Source organism: Brienomyrus brachyistius, chromosome 9 (genome assembly GCF_023856365.1).
Source record: "Brienomyrus brachyistius isolate T26 chromosome 9, BBRACH_0.4, whole genome shotgun sequence".
Lineage (NCBI taxonomy): Eukaryota > Metazoa > Chordata > Actinopteri > Osteoglossiformes > Mormyridae > Brienomyrus > Brienomyrus brachyistius.
The window spans coordinates 26,868,254-26,884,640 of record NC_064541.1 but is presented as its reverse complement, the minus strand read 5'-3'; the positions used below and the strand labels follow the sequence as shown (position 1 = coordinate 26,884,640).

At 43.6% G+C, this 16,387-nt stretch overlaps 1 protein-coding gene and 1 long non-coding RNA gene across 2 annotated transcripts; one reads left to right on the top strand and one right to left on the bottom strand.

The window, feature by feature from the left end:
* Positions 1 to 1,472: 1,472 nt before the first annotated feature.
* On the bottom strand, positions 1,473 to 4,718 carry LOC125748807 (uncharacterized). Its single transcript, XR_007399676.1, has 2 exons — positions 3,822 to 4,718; positions 1,473 to 3,704 (listed from the first exon to the last, which is right to left on the bottom strand). It is a non-coding gene; the product is annotated as an uncharacterized LOC125748807 (long non-coding RNA).
* LOC125748802 (sodium- and chloride-dependent transporter XTRP3-like) lies at positions 3,592 to 15,633 on the top strand. The gene is made up of 11 exons (XM_049025441.1): positions 3,592 to 3,724; positions 6,322 to 6,462; positions 7,177 to 7,268; positions 7,960 to 8,187; positions 9,068 to 9,178; positions 9,273 to 9,514; positions 9,743 to 9,905; positions 10,123 to 10,327; positions 13,016 to 13,175; positions 14,118 to 14,283; positions 14,913 to 15,633. Exons 1-11 carry the CDS (start codon positions 3,598 to 3,600, stop codon positions 15,078 to 15,080), a joined length of 1,803 nt encoding a protein of 600 aa, XP_048881398.1. The 5' UTR covers positions 3,592 to 3,597; the 3' UTR covers positions 15,081 to 15,633.
* Positions 15,634 to 16,387: the final 754 nt, after the last annotated feature.

The following is a 16,387-nucleotide window of genomic DNA, read 5'->3' as shown; positions in this document are numbered from 1 at the left end:
CTGTGGCATAAAGTATGTCGCTTAGAGCGAGATCCTGCAGGTTGTGGGTTCAAAGCTGACTAGGAAAAAGCCTCATCTATACTGTTTAGTTTTCCCTGTGTTATTGGTTATCGATGCTTTACTGTTTTTGGTGTTTTTATATTTCAGTTTGTTCCTTGTCTTTTGCTCCTTGTCCCATTTGCTCAGGTTCCCTTCTTTTAGTTAACCCTTAGTGTTTGTAAATTTCCTCTTTCCTCTTCTTTCACTCTTTAATTGTAACACACCTGTTCCTTGTTTACCGCAAGGTTAAATGGTTATGATTCTCACCCGTCCTGTATTGTGTCTAGTTAGCTGTGTGTCTGAGTGCCTGTTCTGATTCTGTTCTTTGATAGTTCATTGTAGTTGTATGTCTGTGTTTGGAATGGTTCTTATAGTGTACTGCCTAGTCCTGCTCCTTGTGTTTTTTTAGTTCTTAAGTAGTGTTCATTCCATGCTCTGGTTTGTTCCCGGTTTCTGTTTTTCTCCATTTGCTTTTGATCCCTCGTGGTCCTTTTCTTTTTGCTCTCTTTGTTCCCTGTTGTGTTCTGTTTTGATAACAAACAGGTGGATCATCACCTTTTTCCCAGCCTGCACCATGCCACACGTTTGTATGACATAAGGCCTATAGTCTTCATGAAATTTGAACAAACGCATGGAGATGTACAATATATTGGTCACATGCCATCATTGCCAGCTGGTATTTAAACTTTATCCATGTTCATAATCAGCAGCTCTAGCTCTAAAGACACAACTATGAATAGAAATAGTGGAGATAATTGCAGTAAACCAGGGGTGATTAATGTTATCCTCAAAGGGCCGGTGTGTATGCAGGTTTTTGGGGTAACGTTTACAGTAGGTCATATGCTCAAACCCAGATGTACAGTAAGGATTCTTCGGCCAATCAGTCCTCTAATTAATAATGTAATTAGGGAGTTGCAGCAAAAGTTGCATACCCAATGACGCTATTTGGATAAGATTACCCACCCCTGCAGTAAATGATCATGGAGAAGATAGCAGAAGACGGTAGGGAAAGGATTCTGTCGGCTCATTCACCACTCAAAGGGGTCTCAAAGTATCAGCCCACAACAGCATTACAATTCATTATGAAATCCCTTCTGCAGATTGATCTTTTGTTTTATGATGTAATGTTATTCCACTAAAGCTCAGCAAGTTTCTAAAACGGCTTTGCTCAAATGAACATTCACCATGGCATCAAAACTGATTGTGAGGAAGTACTGCCACAATTTGATCCACAACCAGGAGGCAACTCAAAATTTGCAAGGATGCAAGTCATTAATTGCCGGGTTGGTGTGTGTTTGGTTGGGGCGGAAGTGCCTCCCCTGAGATAAAATGACACAGCTGCCCCTCTACAAAAGTTTGCACTTTTGAGTAAGAAATAATGTTCTAATGTACCAACTTCAGCTCTACATTTCATCAATGATTTGCTTCTAAAATATGTGATGTGTGTTTATTTCGAACTTTGAAGTGACACACTGAACCACAGTTTAATTGTAAGTAACGTAACACCAATTTTGTTGCAAATAGTCACACTATTTCTATCGGTAAAATTAGCTATTTGTAGTTCATTTCCATAAGAGTGATCTTAGCTGTTTCTAAAATACTTAAATGTCAAAGCTGAAATTAATTAAAGACTTAAACAGAAAATCCCTCACGACAAAAGGGTACATACACATTAAGTACATAAATACAGTCTTCACTGCATTTTACGTTCATGGAAACATTCGGTGTTGGCTATGAGGAATTTGTTTCCTATTGCATTGATGGGAACATGGACAAAACACAGTGAACTTCATATGGGCCGGAGTTCATTGTCTGGCTGGTTCTTTCCAGATCTTCACAAGCATGATGTGTTTTTCACTGAGAAACAAATGTGTCCAACCTGCTAGAGTCCTGCAGATAATGGAGGTCAACCAGGGAGTAGAGTTTTTCAAATCCACATCAGTCAGCAAACATCCCCCACCTGTAGACCAAACTCGCCATCTGCCCCCACATGTTCTGACCCCTCCTGGCGGGAACTCACCCGCCGCTCATAGCGGCCCAGTGGGACACACATGACACAGCTGGGGCCCATTGTCCTGGGACCATCTCAGTAAATAAACATGAGATTCCGCTGCCCAGCAGAATCCTGGGATGCCGCTGCCTCATCTGCTGACCTGCCTGTGGGCTGGAGTGTGAATAAAGCATTTTCCAGTTACTCAGCTGTGTTTTTCACTGGGGTCCCTGCTCCTCACTGGGACAGCACCAGCATCCTGAGCACTGCATCCAGAGCAACCCTGCAGCACCTGCGCTGGAGCCTTCAGTGAAAATCAGGAGGTCTGATATCATACTAGTCCATCCCGAGCCAAAACTTGCATATGTCACAAAACATCCGGCTTTCAAACATGCCCCCCTCTCTGCCCTGTCACCCCAGCAAAACAGTCCCCTCAAGGGAAGGTATTAAATTACCCAACATGCAACAACCTTTGCAATGCAACCTTTGTATTTAATCTTGAAATATGAAAGCTGATTATTTTTGAGACCGCGGCGTAGTGTGGGAACATGGTTTAAGCCAGACTAACAAACAAAGACAACTTGTCGTTTATTCTTGCAAGAAATGATGGTAGATTGGACATATGTCCGGTCAGAAGGGGGTTTCATAATGAATGCAAGTAGTAGAGGAACTGAACTTTCAAACAGATGATGGTAGGTTTAAATCCCATTCTCTGCTTCAAGTTTAAATCAGTATACAGAATTCTGACAAAAACACGTCAGCATGTCTTCAAGACCGTAAACAGACACGGAGAACATTCTGGAATTGTCTCAACACAATGTACTGAGATATATTTTTTATCAGATTAATATTACACAAAACCATAATTAAATATAGGTCGCAAGTAGTCAGGTTAACAGTTTTGAGCTGGAAATTTTTACTGTAACTGTATCTATTAATACAATTTCTATATTTTAAATATGTCCCATGGTTAAAGGTCCGCAAAGATTAATTTATATTAGTTGAACACTGTATGTGTTTTCAAAACCTCGAGTTTATTTTCAAATGATTATGAATAAAGAAAATAATTCGCACTAAAGATAAAGAATACACAAATAATCATACAAAACTTTAGTTGCACTTGATTATAAAAACGTTTTATTACCGTTAATATTACCGCCATCTCGTGTCCAGCACACTGCAATTTCCCAGGCAGATTCGGTGTGTACAGTGCATTCAAATGTTCAGAAACAATACACACATGTGCGCAAATACGCCAAAAAGGTGGCATAAAACAGTGTTGGAGGAAATACTTTATCAGTTGGAAAAGAAAAGAAAAAAAAACGCTAATTAAACATTCACCTGAGTTGTGCAAGTTGTGCTGGTTTAAAAGGACAGCCCTCCCTCGTCACTTTAATAATCAGCGAGAATAAGCGCTTCTTGAAAGAGTTCGGGAAAGCGCCAGCAAAGAAACGCAACCGGTTTACACTTAAACCTCGAAGTGATTTCTTTGATACATATTTCCGTTAATTGCAAGCTGAGCAGAGATCTGAGAGGGTTTGTATTGGTTTAATCTTCTGGATGCAGTGATGGAGAAAGGGGACACGCGACCGTCGTGGGACAATCCCATGCAGTTCGTCCTCGCCTGTGTGTCCTATGCGGTGGGGCTGGGAAACGTGTGGCGTTTTCCATATCTCTGTCAAATGCATGGAGGAGGTAGGAATCAAATTTTCCCAGCTAGTCCTTGTGTGTTTTTTTAACCCACACATTGATCATTTCAGACGGGGCACCCATGGTGAATGGTTACACTAACCGTGTTTGTTTTGTTCTGTCCCGATGATTGTTCAATGGAAAACTGCAATAAACCAATGACAAGGTACATTCTAACACCACCTATTCAGAGCATTTACCTGACCTTAACCGTCACTGTAAGATTAACGTAAGAATATGCATCATGGAATATTGGAGCACTGGGCATGTTGACTTTTTTCAACATCTGCCCACAATGTAGAATTATAGAATAGTTATCAGCGAAAAGAAGGGGACGGGCGGTTTGTGTGAAATTTATGTCTTCACACATTACAAATTTGTGACAAAGTAGACCATTAAGATGTGGGGAAAGTTGTCACAATGTAATCAATTAACAATTAACTTCAAGTAACCCAAAGTGAAATTTCGAATGCAGTAATATATTTATTACTAAGTTGCGGTTTAACAAACAACAGTATTTAAATTTGTATTCGTGTTAATGTTATTACAGTTCATTAAAATAACACGTGCAGATTTAAACAGATAACGCTAACATATAGACCTATCATAAACATGACAGAATATATTCCATTGCATATCCTTAGACAACAGCGTTATACCCACTTAATATTTAAAAAGTAAAACATTATAAGGTAAAAATTGTAATTAAAGGGGATGCTTTAAATGTATTGTTATAGTAATCAGTATATTGTTGAATATGATAATGAAACACACTCTGAGGGATTATGGATTATTTATACATTATATGCATTATACTCTCCCAAAATGGAAATAGAAAAATCATGGTTTCTCAAACCTTTCAGTCCATGATCCCCAAAATACAAAGTAACAATGCCTTGGTCCCCTTCAGTACATTTATCATGATCAACCAGTTGGGGTTATGGTTACAAATTCTTATGAACATACTCCGGAAACCATCTCGCGACCCCCCCCCCCCCCCCCCCCCCCCACTTTGGGTACCCCTGCCATAAATCAGAAAATATTTAGAACATACAACCTGTTTTTGACATTCGAATCGTCAGAATTGCTAAATATTCCACTTCCTCATTGTGCTGTGTGTCTGACAAACAACAACCAGCTGATGATGTCAGACAGAGAGGCGTGTCGTTTGATGCCAGTATTCATTGTCTTCAACCCCTAGAGGAAAAATTATTTGCTGTGAGACAGCTTACTCCTGTGGCAGCTAGCCCCGGCATCTCTATCCAAACTGGATTTGTGCACAGGAATATTTTCGACTGCAAAAATGTAACATCAAGCGGGAACATGCCCTATTCTTAGATGAATTGTATAGAAACATAACTTGATTGTGTACTGCACACCTTCTTAGCAGAATTTCACAAGTGTTTTGCAGATTCACTGCTTCCACAGCTACATTCAGTTGTCCGCGGAGATCATATCTGCTGCCAAACACTGACACTAACTAGACACTAGATACATAGAAAATAAGTTGTTTTTTTTTCCAGAAAGTGGAAATGGGAATGTTTCAGAGGCTAGCACTGTGACCCCAAACTCCTGCGTTTGGCGAATCGCAGCCTGCTTGTGCTGTGTGTGTCGAGTTCGCTTGTGTTGCAGAAGGTTCCTGCAGGTATTTTCCAATCCCAAAGTTCAGAGACATGCAATTATGTGAACCTGCATCTCTGAATTATCTATAGTGCACTATAGTGTGTGTGTGTGCATGTGTCTGCATGTGTGTGTGTGTGTGTGTGTGTGTGTGTCTGTGTGCGTGTGTGTGTCTGTGTGCGTGTGTGTGTCTGTGTGTGTGTGCGTGTGTGTGTCTGTGTGTGTGTGTGTGTGCGTGTGTGTGTCTGTGTGTGTGTGTGCGTGTGTGTGTCTGTGTGCGTGTGTGTGTCTGTGTGCGTGTGTGTGTGTGTCTGTGTGCGTGTGTGTGTCTGTGTGCGTGTGTGTGTGTGTGTGTGTGTGCGTGTGTGTGTGTCTGTGTGCGTGTGTGTGTCTGTGTGCGTGTGTGTGTGTGTGTGTGCGTGTGTGTGTGTGTGTCTGTGTGCGTGTGTGTGTCTGTGTGCGTGTGTGTGCGTGTCTGTGTGTGTGTGTGTGTGCGTGTGTGTGTGTGTGTCTGTGTGCGTGTGTGTGTCTGTGTGCGTGTGTGTGCGTGTCTGTGTGTGTGTGTCTGTGTGTGTGTGTGTGTGTGTGTGTCTGTGTGTGTCTGTGTGTCTGTGTGCGTGTGTGTGTGTCTGTGTGTGTGTGTGTGTGTGTGTGTGTGTGTGTGTCTGTCTGTGTGTGTGTGTGTGATGGTGTGTGTGTGTCTGTGTGTGTGTGCGTGTGCGTGTGTGTCTGTGTGTGTCTGTGTGCGTGCCCTGCAGTGTGCTGGCACCCCATCCAGAGTATCCCCCTCCCTCCTACCATCCTAACCACAACAAAGAAGAGGTTTCACTTGTGCTCTGAATGATACAAGATGTTTATTTGCAATTAATCTCCAGGCCCATGTACTTGTTTTGGCTGTTTAGTTATAATATGGGCAATTCAGGAGTGACAGTTAGTAGGGTAAGAATTCCAGTGTTGACCCTCGCCTAACATCCTGCTCCCAGGTGGATTCCTGATACCCTACCTGATCATGCTGGTCCTGGAGGGGCTTCCCCTCTTCTGCTTGGAGTTAGCCATTGGCCAGAGAATGCGCCTAGGCAGTATTGGGGCTTGGAGTGCCATTAGCCCCTATCTGGGGGGTGTAGGTGAGTGATATCATTGAAGGACTACATTTCCCAGAATTCTGCAGGAGTTATTTTCCCGATATGCCTTTAACCCAGGGATTTCTGTAGAGGAAAGAAAAATAAATCTTTTATTATATATTAGCTATGTGTGCAGGTGACAGTTAAACCAAGGTGACACCAGTCTTGCCCTTCGACCTCCTCAGCCTTTTGGGATTTGTGAACCATTGCAGCACGCAGGGGGGCGGCATGGTGGTGCAGTGGTTAGCACTGTTGTCTCACACCTCTGGGACCCGGGTTCGAGTCTCCGCCTGGGTCACATGTGTGCGGAGTTTGCATGTTCTCCCCATGTTGTCGTGAGGTTTTCTCCGGGTACTCCGGTTTCCCCCCCACAGTCCAAAAACATGCTGAGGCTAATTGGAGTTGCTAAATTGCCCGTAGATGTGCATGTGTGAGTGAATGGTGTGTGAGTGTGCCCTGTAATGGGCTGGCCCCCCCATCCTGGGTTGTTCCCTGCCTCGTGCCCATTACTTCCGGGATAGGCTCCGGACCCCGCCCGCGACCCAGTAGGATAAGTGGTTTGGAAAATGGATGGATGGATGAAGGTAACACACAGCTGACACTCTACATGTGTGTCAGTATTGCCCCAGCAACCATGCAGATAACGGCAGTACTAGTAGCTGATGAGAATTACGCAGGTGTGCGAGTTGGTTTAACACCCGCTTTACTGCTGTCCAGGTATTGCAAGTGTGGTCACCTCAATATATCTCTGCTTGTACTACAATGTGATCAACGCTTGGTCCTTCTGGTACCTCTTTCATTCGTTTCAGGTGAGTGCAACAACTTTCGTCTTGCCCTTTTAAGGATATGATGGTCGGAATTCTGTTTTATGGATCTTGGGGCCGTTCGAGTCTAACTCAGCATAGCAATGTCAGTGCAGCTAGCTGCAGGATTCTGGATTTCAGAATCCACTTTTGTGAAGAAGCTTAGTGCTGTTTACTGTAGGTGTTTGTTTTTAATGAAAACCGGCACAACAAGTCAAGCTGTTAAAAACAATGAATGTACACGCTAAAGAAAATAACAGAGGAGTTACCCTAAAACGGATGGATGATGATTTTCTGCCTGTAAGGCTTGCTTCAGTTGGGACTGAAAGCGAGGTCACATGACACAGGGAGCCATGTGACATTGGGATGGAAGAAACAGAAAATAGAGGATAACAAAAACAAAATAAGACAAGACAGGCGCCTGGTCAGTGAGAGGGCTACACACTTGGCTCCGTCTAGCCTCAGGCAGAATAGGCAGTTGCCCAGGGCTCCTGAATTACCTGCATTGTGGAGGAAGTGAGATTATCATGGTAGGGGGGCCTCCCAAATAAAACTAGCCTAGGGCTCTAAAAAGGTAGAGCGAGTGCTGGCTAGAAACTGGGTGTAGGTGAAAACATCAGGGACTGGGTGTTGGTAATGATTGAATGGCATCACATGTCACCACGCGTGCTGCGTCTATGTGTGGTTGCCCTTGCAGACTGTGCTCCCCTGGGCCCATTGCCCCGCAAACACCAACCTGACAGGCCACCTGGAGGAGTGTGAAGCGGCCACATCCACCCAGTACTTCTTCTACAGAGAGACCCTGAACATCAGCCCCACCATTAACGACGGTGGCGGCATTCACATGGGCCAGGCGCTCTGCCTCCTGCTGGCCTGGATGTTCGTCTACCTCTGCATCGTGCGTGGTGTGGCATCTACGGGAAAGGTAGCCCTGGTCCACATGCTGATTTTTTTATCTTCGGGGTAAAGAGTCCCAGACGAGAATCAGTTAAGGAGGTTCATGTATATTCTGCCATGACACACTCAGGGGTGTTGGAGGGGCACAGATACCCTGGCAGATGCAGGGGGCAGCACTTTATAGGGGCCTAAACATCTACCTTAGGGGGCTCCCTGCCTGGAAAAACCAGCCATATCCCCGCTCCCCCTTCACTTCTAGCTATGCCCTTGTATGTGCCATTTTAACATCAAGCTAATGTGATTATGTTTGTTAAATGCAGGGGTGCCAAACTCCAGTCCTGGGGGGGCAAAGCCCTGTGTGGCTTAGTTCTTTCCCTGCTCCACCACAAATTATTCAGCTCAAGAGCTGTGTGGTGATTAGCACAAGGAGTTGAATCAGGTGTGTTAAATGAGAGGAAACCCAGCAACTGTCTAACTGTTTAACACCCCTGGTTTAATGCATTGTGGCCATTAGGCTGAATTATTGAATCTCTGGGAAACTGAGAAAAAAAGTGATTCAGACAAAGTAACTGAAGATTTGCGACCTCCATTCAAGTAAATTATGTAAATGTAGCTCTAGGGGTCAAAAGTGAAGTTGAATATGGAGTTAAAATTGAAAAACACCACAGATGTGGAACAAATGTATCATCAGAAGGGTATGGGGTCTGATTGTGTCAGAATATTCCAGAAAGGCATCTGAACATTCATCAAAGGAGCTTCCAGCTGCGTATTCTGGTCAAGGTCAAGGGGGGAGCTCATGAATATATAATCTGTTCAGTAGCAGTGTTAGTGTCGAGCGAGCCGGTGGGGGTGTTCTCACCAGTCCGTGTCATGTCTTATGAAAATGTAGACCTTCATGCCTCTCCCAGGTGGTCTACTTCACGGCCAGTTTCCCCTACCTGGTGTTGTTCATCTACTTGATCCGAGGGGTCACCCTGCATGGAGCCGTTAATGGTCTGAAGTACATGTTCACGCCCAAGGTAACATGGACAGTGGGTTTGTAACACAGGCAGATAACTGTCAACTGAAAAGGAGTTTAGTGATGCTAACGGTCCGATGTGTCTCCTTATGGAGCTGGAGCAGTTAGCAAACCCTACGACGTGGATCAACGCTGCCACGCAGATATTTTTCTCCCTGGGCCTTGGCTTCGGCTCCCTCATTGCCTTCGCCAGCTACAACAACCACAACAACAACTTCGAGCGCCAGGCCATTGCTGTGTCCCTCATCAACAGTGGCACCTCCATCTTTGCCAGCGTGGTGACTTTCTCCATCTATGGCTTCAAGGCCACGTTCAATTACGAAGCCTGCTTGGGGAGGTGAGCCTTTGGGTGGGGTCAAAGGGCTTTTAGACACAGCTCCACCATCCTAGATTACAAATCAACACTCATTTCTCCTATGTGTGAGACGTTCATTTGATTAATGATTACACATCATTTTTGTGATAACATTTTAATTACCTGGCATTTATTGAACCATAAAGTTAAGGATACGAGTAAGGCCAGAAGCATATATTTTAATAGTTCACTGACTTTTGTCCTCTGCAGACTGCGATTGCTGCTGTTAAACACCTTTGACTTGGCAGAAGATGCCATCAGTGTGGATAATGTGACCTTTTGGGTCACGGAGCTGAACCAAACATACCCAGACCGGTTTGCTGCGTTGTCCAACAAGCTGGAAATCTGCAGCCTAGAGACTGAACTGGACACAGTAATGAAGCACATTTTATAGTGGGGTGTCAGTCCTACAGACTCACTGCCCTGGCGGTGTTATGAGTGAAATTTCAGTTTTATAGAATCATGAAAAAAACTGTAAATGTTCTATTCCCAAATTCCTAATGCACTGTAGGGTTTCAGATCAAAGTTGTTGGTTCCAGTCTTGCCTGGCCCCACTGCTCATGGTGAGATGTTATGTGTGCCTCCTTCAGGCCGTGGAAGGAACAGGCTTGGCCTTCATCGTGTACAGCGAGGCCATCAAGAACATGCCAGTGCCTCAGCTGTGGTCTGTGCTGTACTTCTCCATGCTGCTCATGCTCGGCTTGGGCAGCATGCTGGGAAATGTGACGGCTATCACCACTCCGCTGTGTGACATCCGCTTCCTGTCCCGCCACCTCAGCAACGAGACCCTGAACGGTGCGTGCGTCCAGGCTGAGGGCTGATGACTTGCTTGAAACGTTACTGCCGCTGGTTCTGTTGGTTGAATTTGTTGTGGAAGTAAATTAATTCAATAATGAAAATATTTCATAATGTACAAACATAGTTTTTAAAATAAAATTTATATAAAAACTTTACGACATGAAAATGACCAAAAAATGTTAATTATAGTAAAATAAAGTAAAGAATCCATCTACCCGTCCCTTTTATATATCCGTTTGTCCAGTTCAGGGTTGATAAAGCTAAATTAAGGGATTTAAATTATGTATTATGCACTGATATACTTATTAATGAACAAGCTGCTCCTTTGTCTTTGCATAGAAAGGGAAAAATAAACAATGAGGTCTACAGCCTATCATGACATGCATATGTTAAGTAGGAGTGTAACGGTACACGTATACAGAAATTTTTCGGTACGGGTCTTTCGGTTCGGTATGCATATGTACCGAAAAAAAATGCAGTAAATGCGGAACCTTTGTGTGTTTCTGTGTTTCCCCCGAGCAACATTCGGAAATGGGTGGATGAAGCCGCACCACTACACATGCGTGTGTACGTCCTAATGGAAAGCTGGACGTCGTTAATGTGAATACAAGTACAGCACAGGTGCTTTTTTTAAATGCCGCACCATAATGGATATTTATTTTGTTATGCTTTGTATTTTTTGAGACAATATTTGTGTTGCACAATTCACATATGAAGCTGAAAGCTACTAATGTGAATACAGTACAGGTCAGGTACAGTTAATTTTCTAAATATGCACAATAATGGATATTTATTTTTATTTATTTGTGAGAATATTTATTTTGATTTAATTTTAAGTAAATTTTAGCTTTGTATTAGTAGGTTGCAGCAGGAGTGACAGAGACTTTTTCTTTAAGACGGTCATACATTGTTCAATAAACCATTGTTTAATAAATAAAAAAAGAAGCAATTTATGTTTTGTTTCTTTTATCCCTGCTGTACCGAAAACGTACCAAACTGTGACTTCAAAACCGAGGCACGTACCAAACTGTTTCCTAAAAACCGAGGCACGTACCGAACTGTGACCTCAAAACCGAGGCACGTACCGAACTGTTTCCTAAAAACCGAGGCACGTACCGAACTGTTTCCTAAAAACCGAGGCACGTACCAAACTGTTTCCTAAAAACCGAGGCACGTACCGAACTGTTTCCTAAAAACCGAAGCACGTACCAAACTTTCTGTGAATTTTCTGTGTACCGTTACACGCCAAAAATTATTAACGCCAAACACGACACCTTCATCTCATATCCTAAGCCGATCTTTGGAGACTCCCATACCAGGAGGTGGGGGACCAAAAACGTGGACCGTCTGCGGGTCCCCGAGGTCTGGGTTGGGAAACACTGTCCTAAATTGTAGGCTTCCCATCCTCTTCCACGGGGTCTGCTAGTATTTATTTATTTTCTTAAAAATCAAGATCATCAAATAAATAGGTCTATGGAAGCTGTTCACTATATGTAATCAGTGTGCTATTTAGAGTGTTCTGTGTAAAATATTGAGCTGGATAAGCTGGGAGACCAGTACTGTCTGCTTTAGTCCCATAACTATCCCCCAGTCTACAGGATGATGGGTGCAGGATTAAACCCCCCCCCCCCCCCCCCCCCACACACACGTCCCTGCCTGGGCATGGTGGTGTCATAAATCAAAAATGTTTTACCCTTAGGAGGGGTGACCTGTCAGAGGAGATGTTCAAATAGAGAGTATTTTGCAACTGTTGAAACAGAGATTAATGTTTTTTTACTTGGTGCTGAATTAAAAAAGATATATATGTTTAGTAATAGCAAAGGTATCTGATGTCTGCCTGAAGCTTATCAAAGAGTTACTCACATAGAGATCCCCTATTACCTATATCCCCTATTATCCCTATTACCACCCAATATTTCAATACTTTATAACTCACAGCGTCAGGGGCAATATGCTTATCTTGAGTCAATAAGCTTTAATGAAATGTGTTAAGAATCGGGGGGGGGGGGGGTTTAGATTAAGTCGAGCCCAGTAAAGGAATGACCTGCAAGGGAATGTGATTTATTGTGTTTTGCTCTGCTGAAACTTATCAGGGATTGATATCTTTGGTAAGCAGACAGATCTAATTAGGTTGGGACTGAGATTAATTAATAGCCCCAAAAATTAGGTAGCCAAAGTCCACCTATAGAGTACGGCACTTGTATTTTACCAAGCTAGATCCTACAACTTTACCTAATTCTTTATAGTACATGAAGGAATGTTACATTTATATAGCATTTTTCAAGACACCCAAAGCACTTCAAAGATCCACATCAACCACCACTACTGTGTAGCTCCCACCTGGCTGATGTGACGGCAGCCATTCTGTGCCGGTATACTGACCTCACAGTAGTGTCCATTCATGCAGTGGTGAAGGGGCAGGACATTGGGTTACCATCCCTATTACATCTTAGTTATCCTTAAGGACAGATATTGAAATAGAGTCATTAGTATGATCATTGTCTTTTAACAAACTTGTTTGATCCACATACATGAATTCTAGGATCGTCAGGCGAACGTTGCAGTTATAATTTGCACTCGGAGAGACTGAGTGGCGTGTTTCCTGATCAGCTTTTCCTCGAGCCTTTAGTGCAAATCCCTTGTCCCATCTATGGTGGACGTTCATTGCTGCCTCTTTCCTCACAGGCCTCGTCTGCCTCTTCTGCCTCCTTCTTGGCCTTGGCTTCACCACGCGCTCAGGGAACTACTGGCTCACCATGTTCAACGACTATGGCGCCACCTTGTCGTTGCTCTTCATTGTGCTCATTGAGATCATCAGCGTTTGCTACGTCTACGGACTCAGAAGGTAGGCGCTCCAGGCCAGGAGATTCCAGTCTTTTCGCAGCCATCTTTGTTTTATGTGCCAAAAACGTTTGTGAAAATACAAGCAAATTGATTCACGTCTAAAAAAATCACAAGTGTCAATTGCATCAAGACATTGCATCCAGATATGACTTATCTAGATCTACAATACTTTTAGAAGAAGCAACTGCACTGTAACATGGATTCATAGCTGATGATAATAGAGGGGTGGCATGGTGGTGCAGTGGGTAGCAGGGTTTGGGTCTCTGCTACGGCTCCACGCCTGTGGAGTTTGCATGTTCTCCCCGTGTCGTCAGGGTGTTTCCTCCAGGTTCAAACAGTCCAAAAAAAGCAGTTGAGGTGAATTGGAGTTGCCAAATTGCCCCTAGGTGAGCATGGTTGAGCGATTGGTAGGTGATCCCTGCGATGGGATACCAGCCCATCCTGGGTTGTTCTCTGCCTCACGTCCACAGTTTCTGGGACAGGCTCCAGACAACTGAAGATCGCTGTGATCATTTTTGGGGTTAATTACCTCAGTTTCAAAAGCTTCGTGTTATGCTTTACATTTTTATATATTTTGAGAGAGCAGAATCAGCCAGTTCCTGGGGCAACAGGGGGTCAAGGGCTTTGTTCAGGGGCCTAATGGTCAAACCCCTCTGTCAGTCACAGTATTGCAACCAGCAGCTTTCTGATCACAGGCACACCATCGTAACCTGAGCTAGTCTATGTAATATTATGTCGAAATGTAGACCTGCCTCACTCCTGCAGGGATAGGTGGTCTATTAAAACATCTAGAGAGGTTTGTGCGATTTAACAATGGTCTTCAAACTGCTGCACAAAATTCTTGATGCAGGAGCTTTATGAAGGAAGTTCACTGTATATTCTAATTCGGTTGCCTGTGAAGGGGTGTATTATAGCAAATTGTTGACCTTTTACATCTTGACAGGTTTGAAAATGATATTGAAGACATGATTGGCCATCGACCGAACTGGTACTGGAAGATTGTGTGGGCAGGCGTGGGTCCCATCCTTATCATTGGCTTGTTCATCTTCTACATCGTCATTTACATCAGGGGGGGAACGCCCACCTACCAGGCCTGGGATAAAGATCTGGTAACTTTTGATTCCGCTCCACAAGTCAGTTTCTTGTCACATTTGTTGATGCATCAACAAAAAGCTCTATAAAATCTTGGTAAAACTTTACTTGAGATGGCACAAATAATGTCATGGTACACACTTACTTAATGCATTAATTAACCAGTAATTAGGTGTTAGTCATGTACTGATCCCATGTACATCCATCATTAATTAGTCATCGTGGTTCATGTATTTCATGCAGGGACAATATTAGTTCATGATTTGTTCTTGAGGTGTATCTGAGTCAAAGTTGTGTCACCTCAACTAAATTGTTACCAAAATATTATATGTTTACTGTTTAGCTAAATTATCTTCTGTAACTCAAGCTATTTTGTTGCGTGCTCTTCTGCATGTGTGTGTTAATCATGATTACTTTTTGACACTTTATGAATTTAAAATCATCAAAGACTCATGACTCTGAACACGAAACGACTTTTTGTATGAGCAAATAGCCGGTGTTTGGGGAGGGGGGGTAACTTTTATTTGCTCTGAGCTACTTTTTCATTCCCCAAGTTCTTCATTAGGATATATAGCCTTGAAGGGGGGGTGTACCGGTGTTAATATGGGTTCTGTTTTGAAGGTGTACTTCCCACCTCTGCCTCCAGGGCCGTGCAGTGACCACAAAGTACCCGGCGTTTGCCCAGGTCTTCATCGGGCTGCTTCTGGCATCGTCCCTCAGCTGCATCCCGCTTGGCGCGCTCTACGCCTTCTGCGTGAGGCGCCGGCAGCGTCGGAAGGTGCCGCGGCAAGGCATCAAGACCATAAGTACCTGAGGAGACGCCCATGTGCATGTCCCCCCCCCCCCCCACGCACTGGATGAGGCCAGTGTCACCGGACTGCTCCTCCACTCCCTTTAATCCCCTCACAGACGTGCCCAGCTACCTGGAGTCACTGAAACACTACAGGCTCTTGTGATTATCTGCGTTTAAAATAGCAGATTTTGAGAAATTTCATAATTTCATAAAATGTTATCCCTGCGCAACCAAATCAACATCTTTTAAAGTTTTATATGGGGAAGATATTATATGCAGGGATTGACATAACTGTTACGCAAGTACAAATTTGCCGTATAAAGGTTAAAATACATGTTGACCTTTGAAATAGATTCCACGTGTATAGCATCAATAATGTAACTAATCTAGTATACCAGAGGCATTCGAACTGTGGGGTGTGGGGGAGGGGCATTGGGGGCACTGGTCTGGGGAATACTTAAAAAAACTGGGCGGAGGGGGGTTGATCTGTTTTGAAATTGGAACCTTCATGAACACATTGTATGCCTATACACATTATATGGTGCTAACAAATTAAAGTAATTAAAATGCATAACACAGGCAGGTACCACGTATTGAATACATCGAACTGTCATGACTAGAAGTGTAACATGTGTACGCATGTTATAGTGGGAAAGTCGCCCAATTAATGCCGACATGTTAATGCCAGGAATTTCTAGCTGCTAGTCATGTTAAAATGTGACGGCAAAGCAACACCTAAGAGAAGCAGAAACAGAAGACAGGTCAACGCATATGTGGAACACCGTTGTGTGTGTCTGTGGGGTGGGGGATCAGGACAAATATATCAGCCCTAGGAGGGCTAAAAAAAATTTAATACCACTGATGTTAACCACAAGCTTACAGGAGGCACCACTTTACAGAAGTTCTGGAGCTGGACTGGGGGAGGTGGTGGTGTTGTGGGGGGAGTTAATGAGCTGGAAGACAAATGGAGAGTAAACCGAAGATGTCTTTGGAGAGAGAACTCTGGTCCAAAATATGTTTAACAAACAAGGTAAAACTGAATCCGGTTAGTTGTTGATTGACGGCAGGCACATCCAGGTACAGATGCAATTACACCCAGGGGCTGAGCAAAAAAAACCGAATGATCCATAATGTATTAATCATGTTTGTTCAAGATGTAACCAATCGTAACGCAGTTCCTTCAAGCCGCTGATTAACTCAGCACTTTGAAGCCATAAATAATGACAATTCACCTTCACTACATCTGAGCATTCTAAAGACCCAAAAGAAGATGGTCACATTCAGCGTCATCACAGGGCACACGTAATGCCACCAGGTGACCCACATGA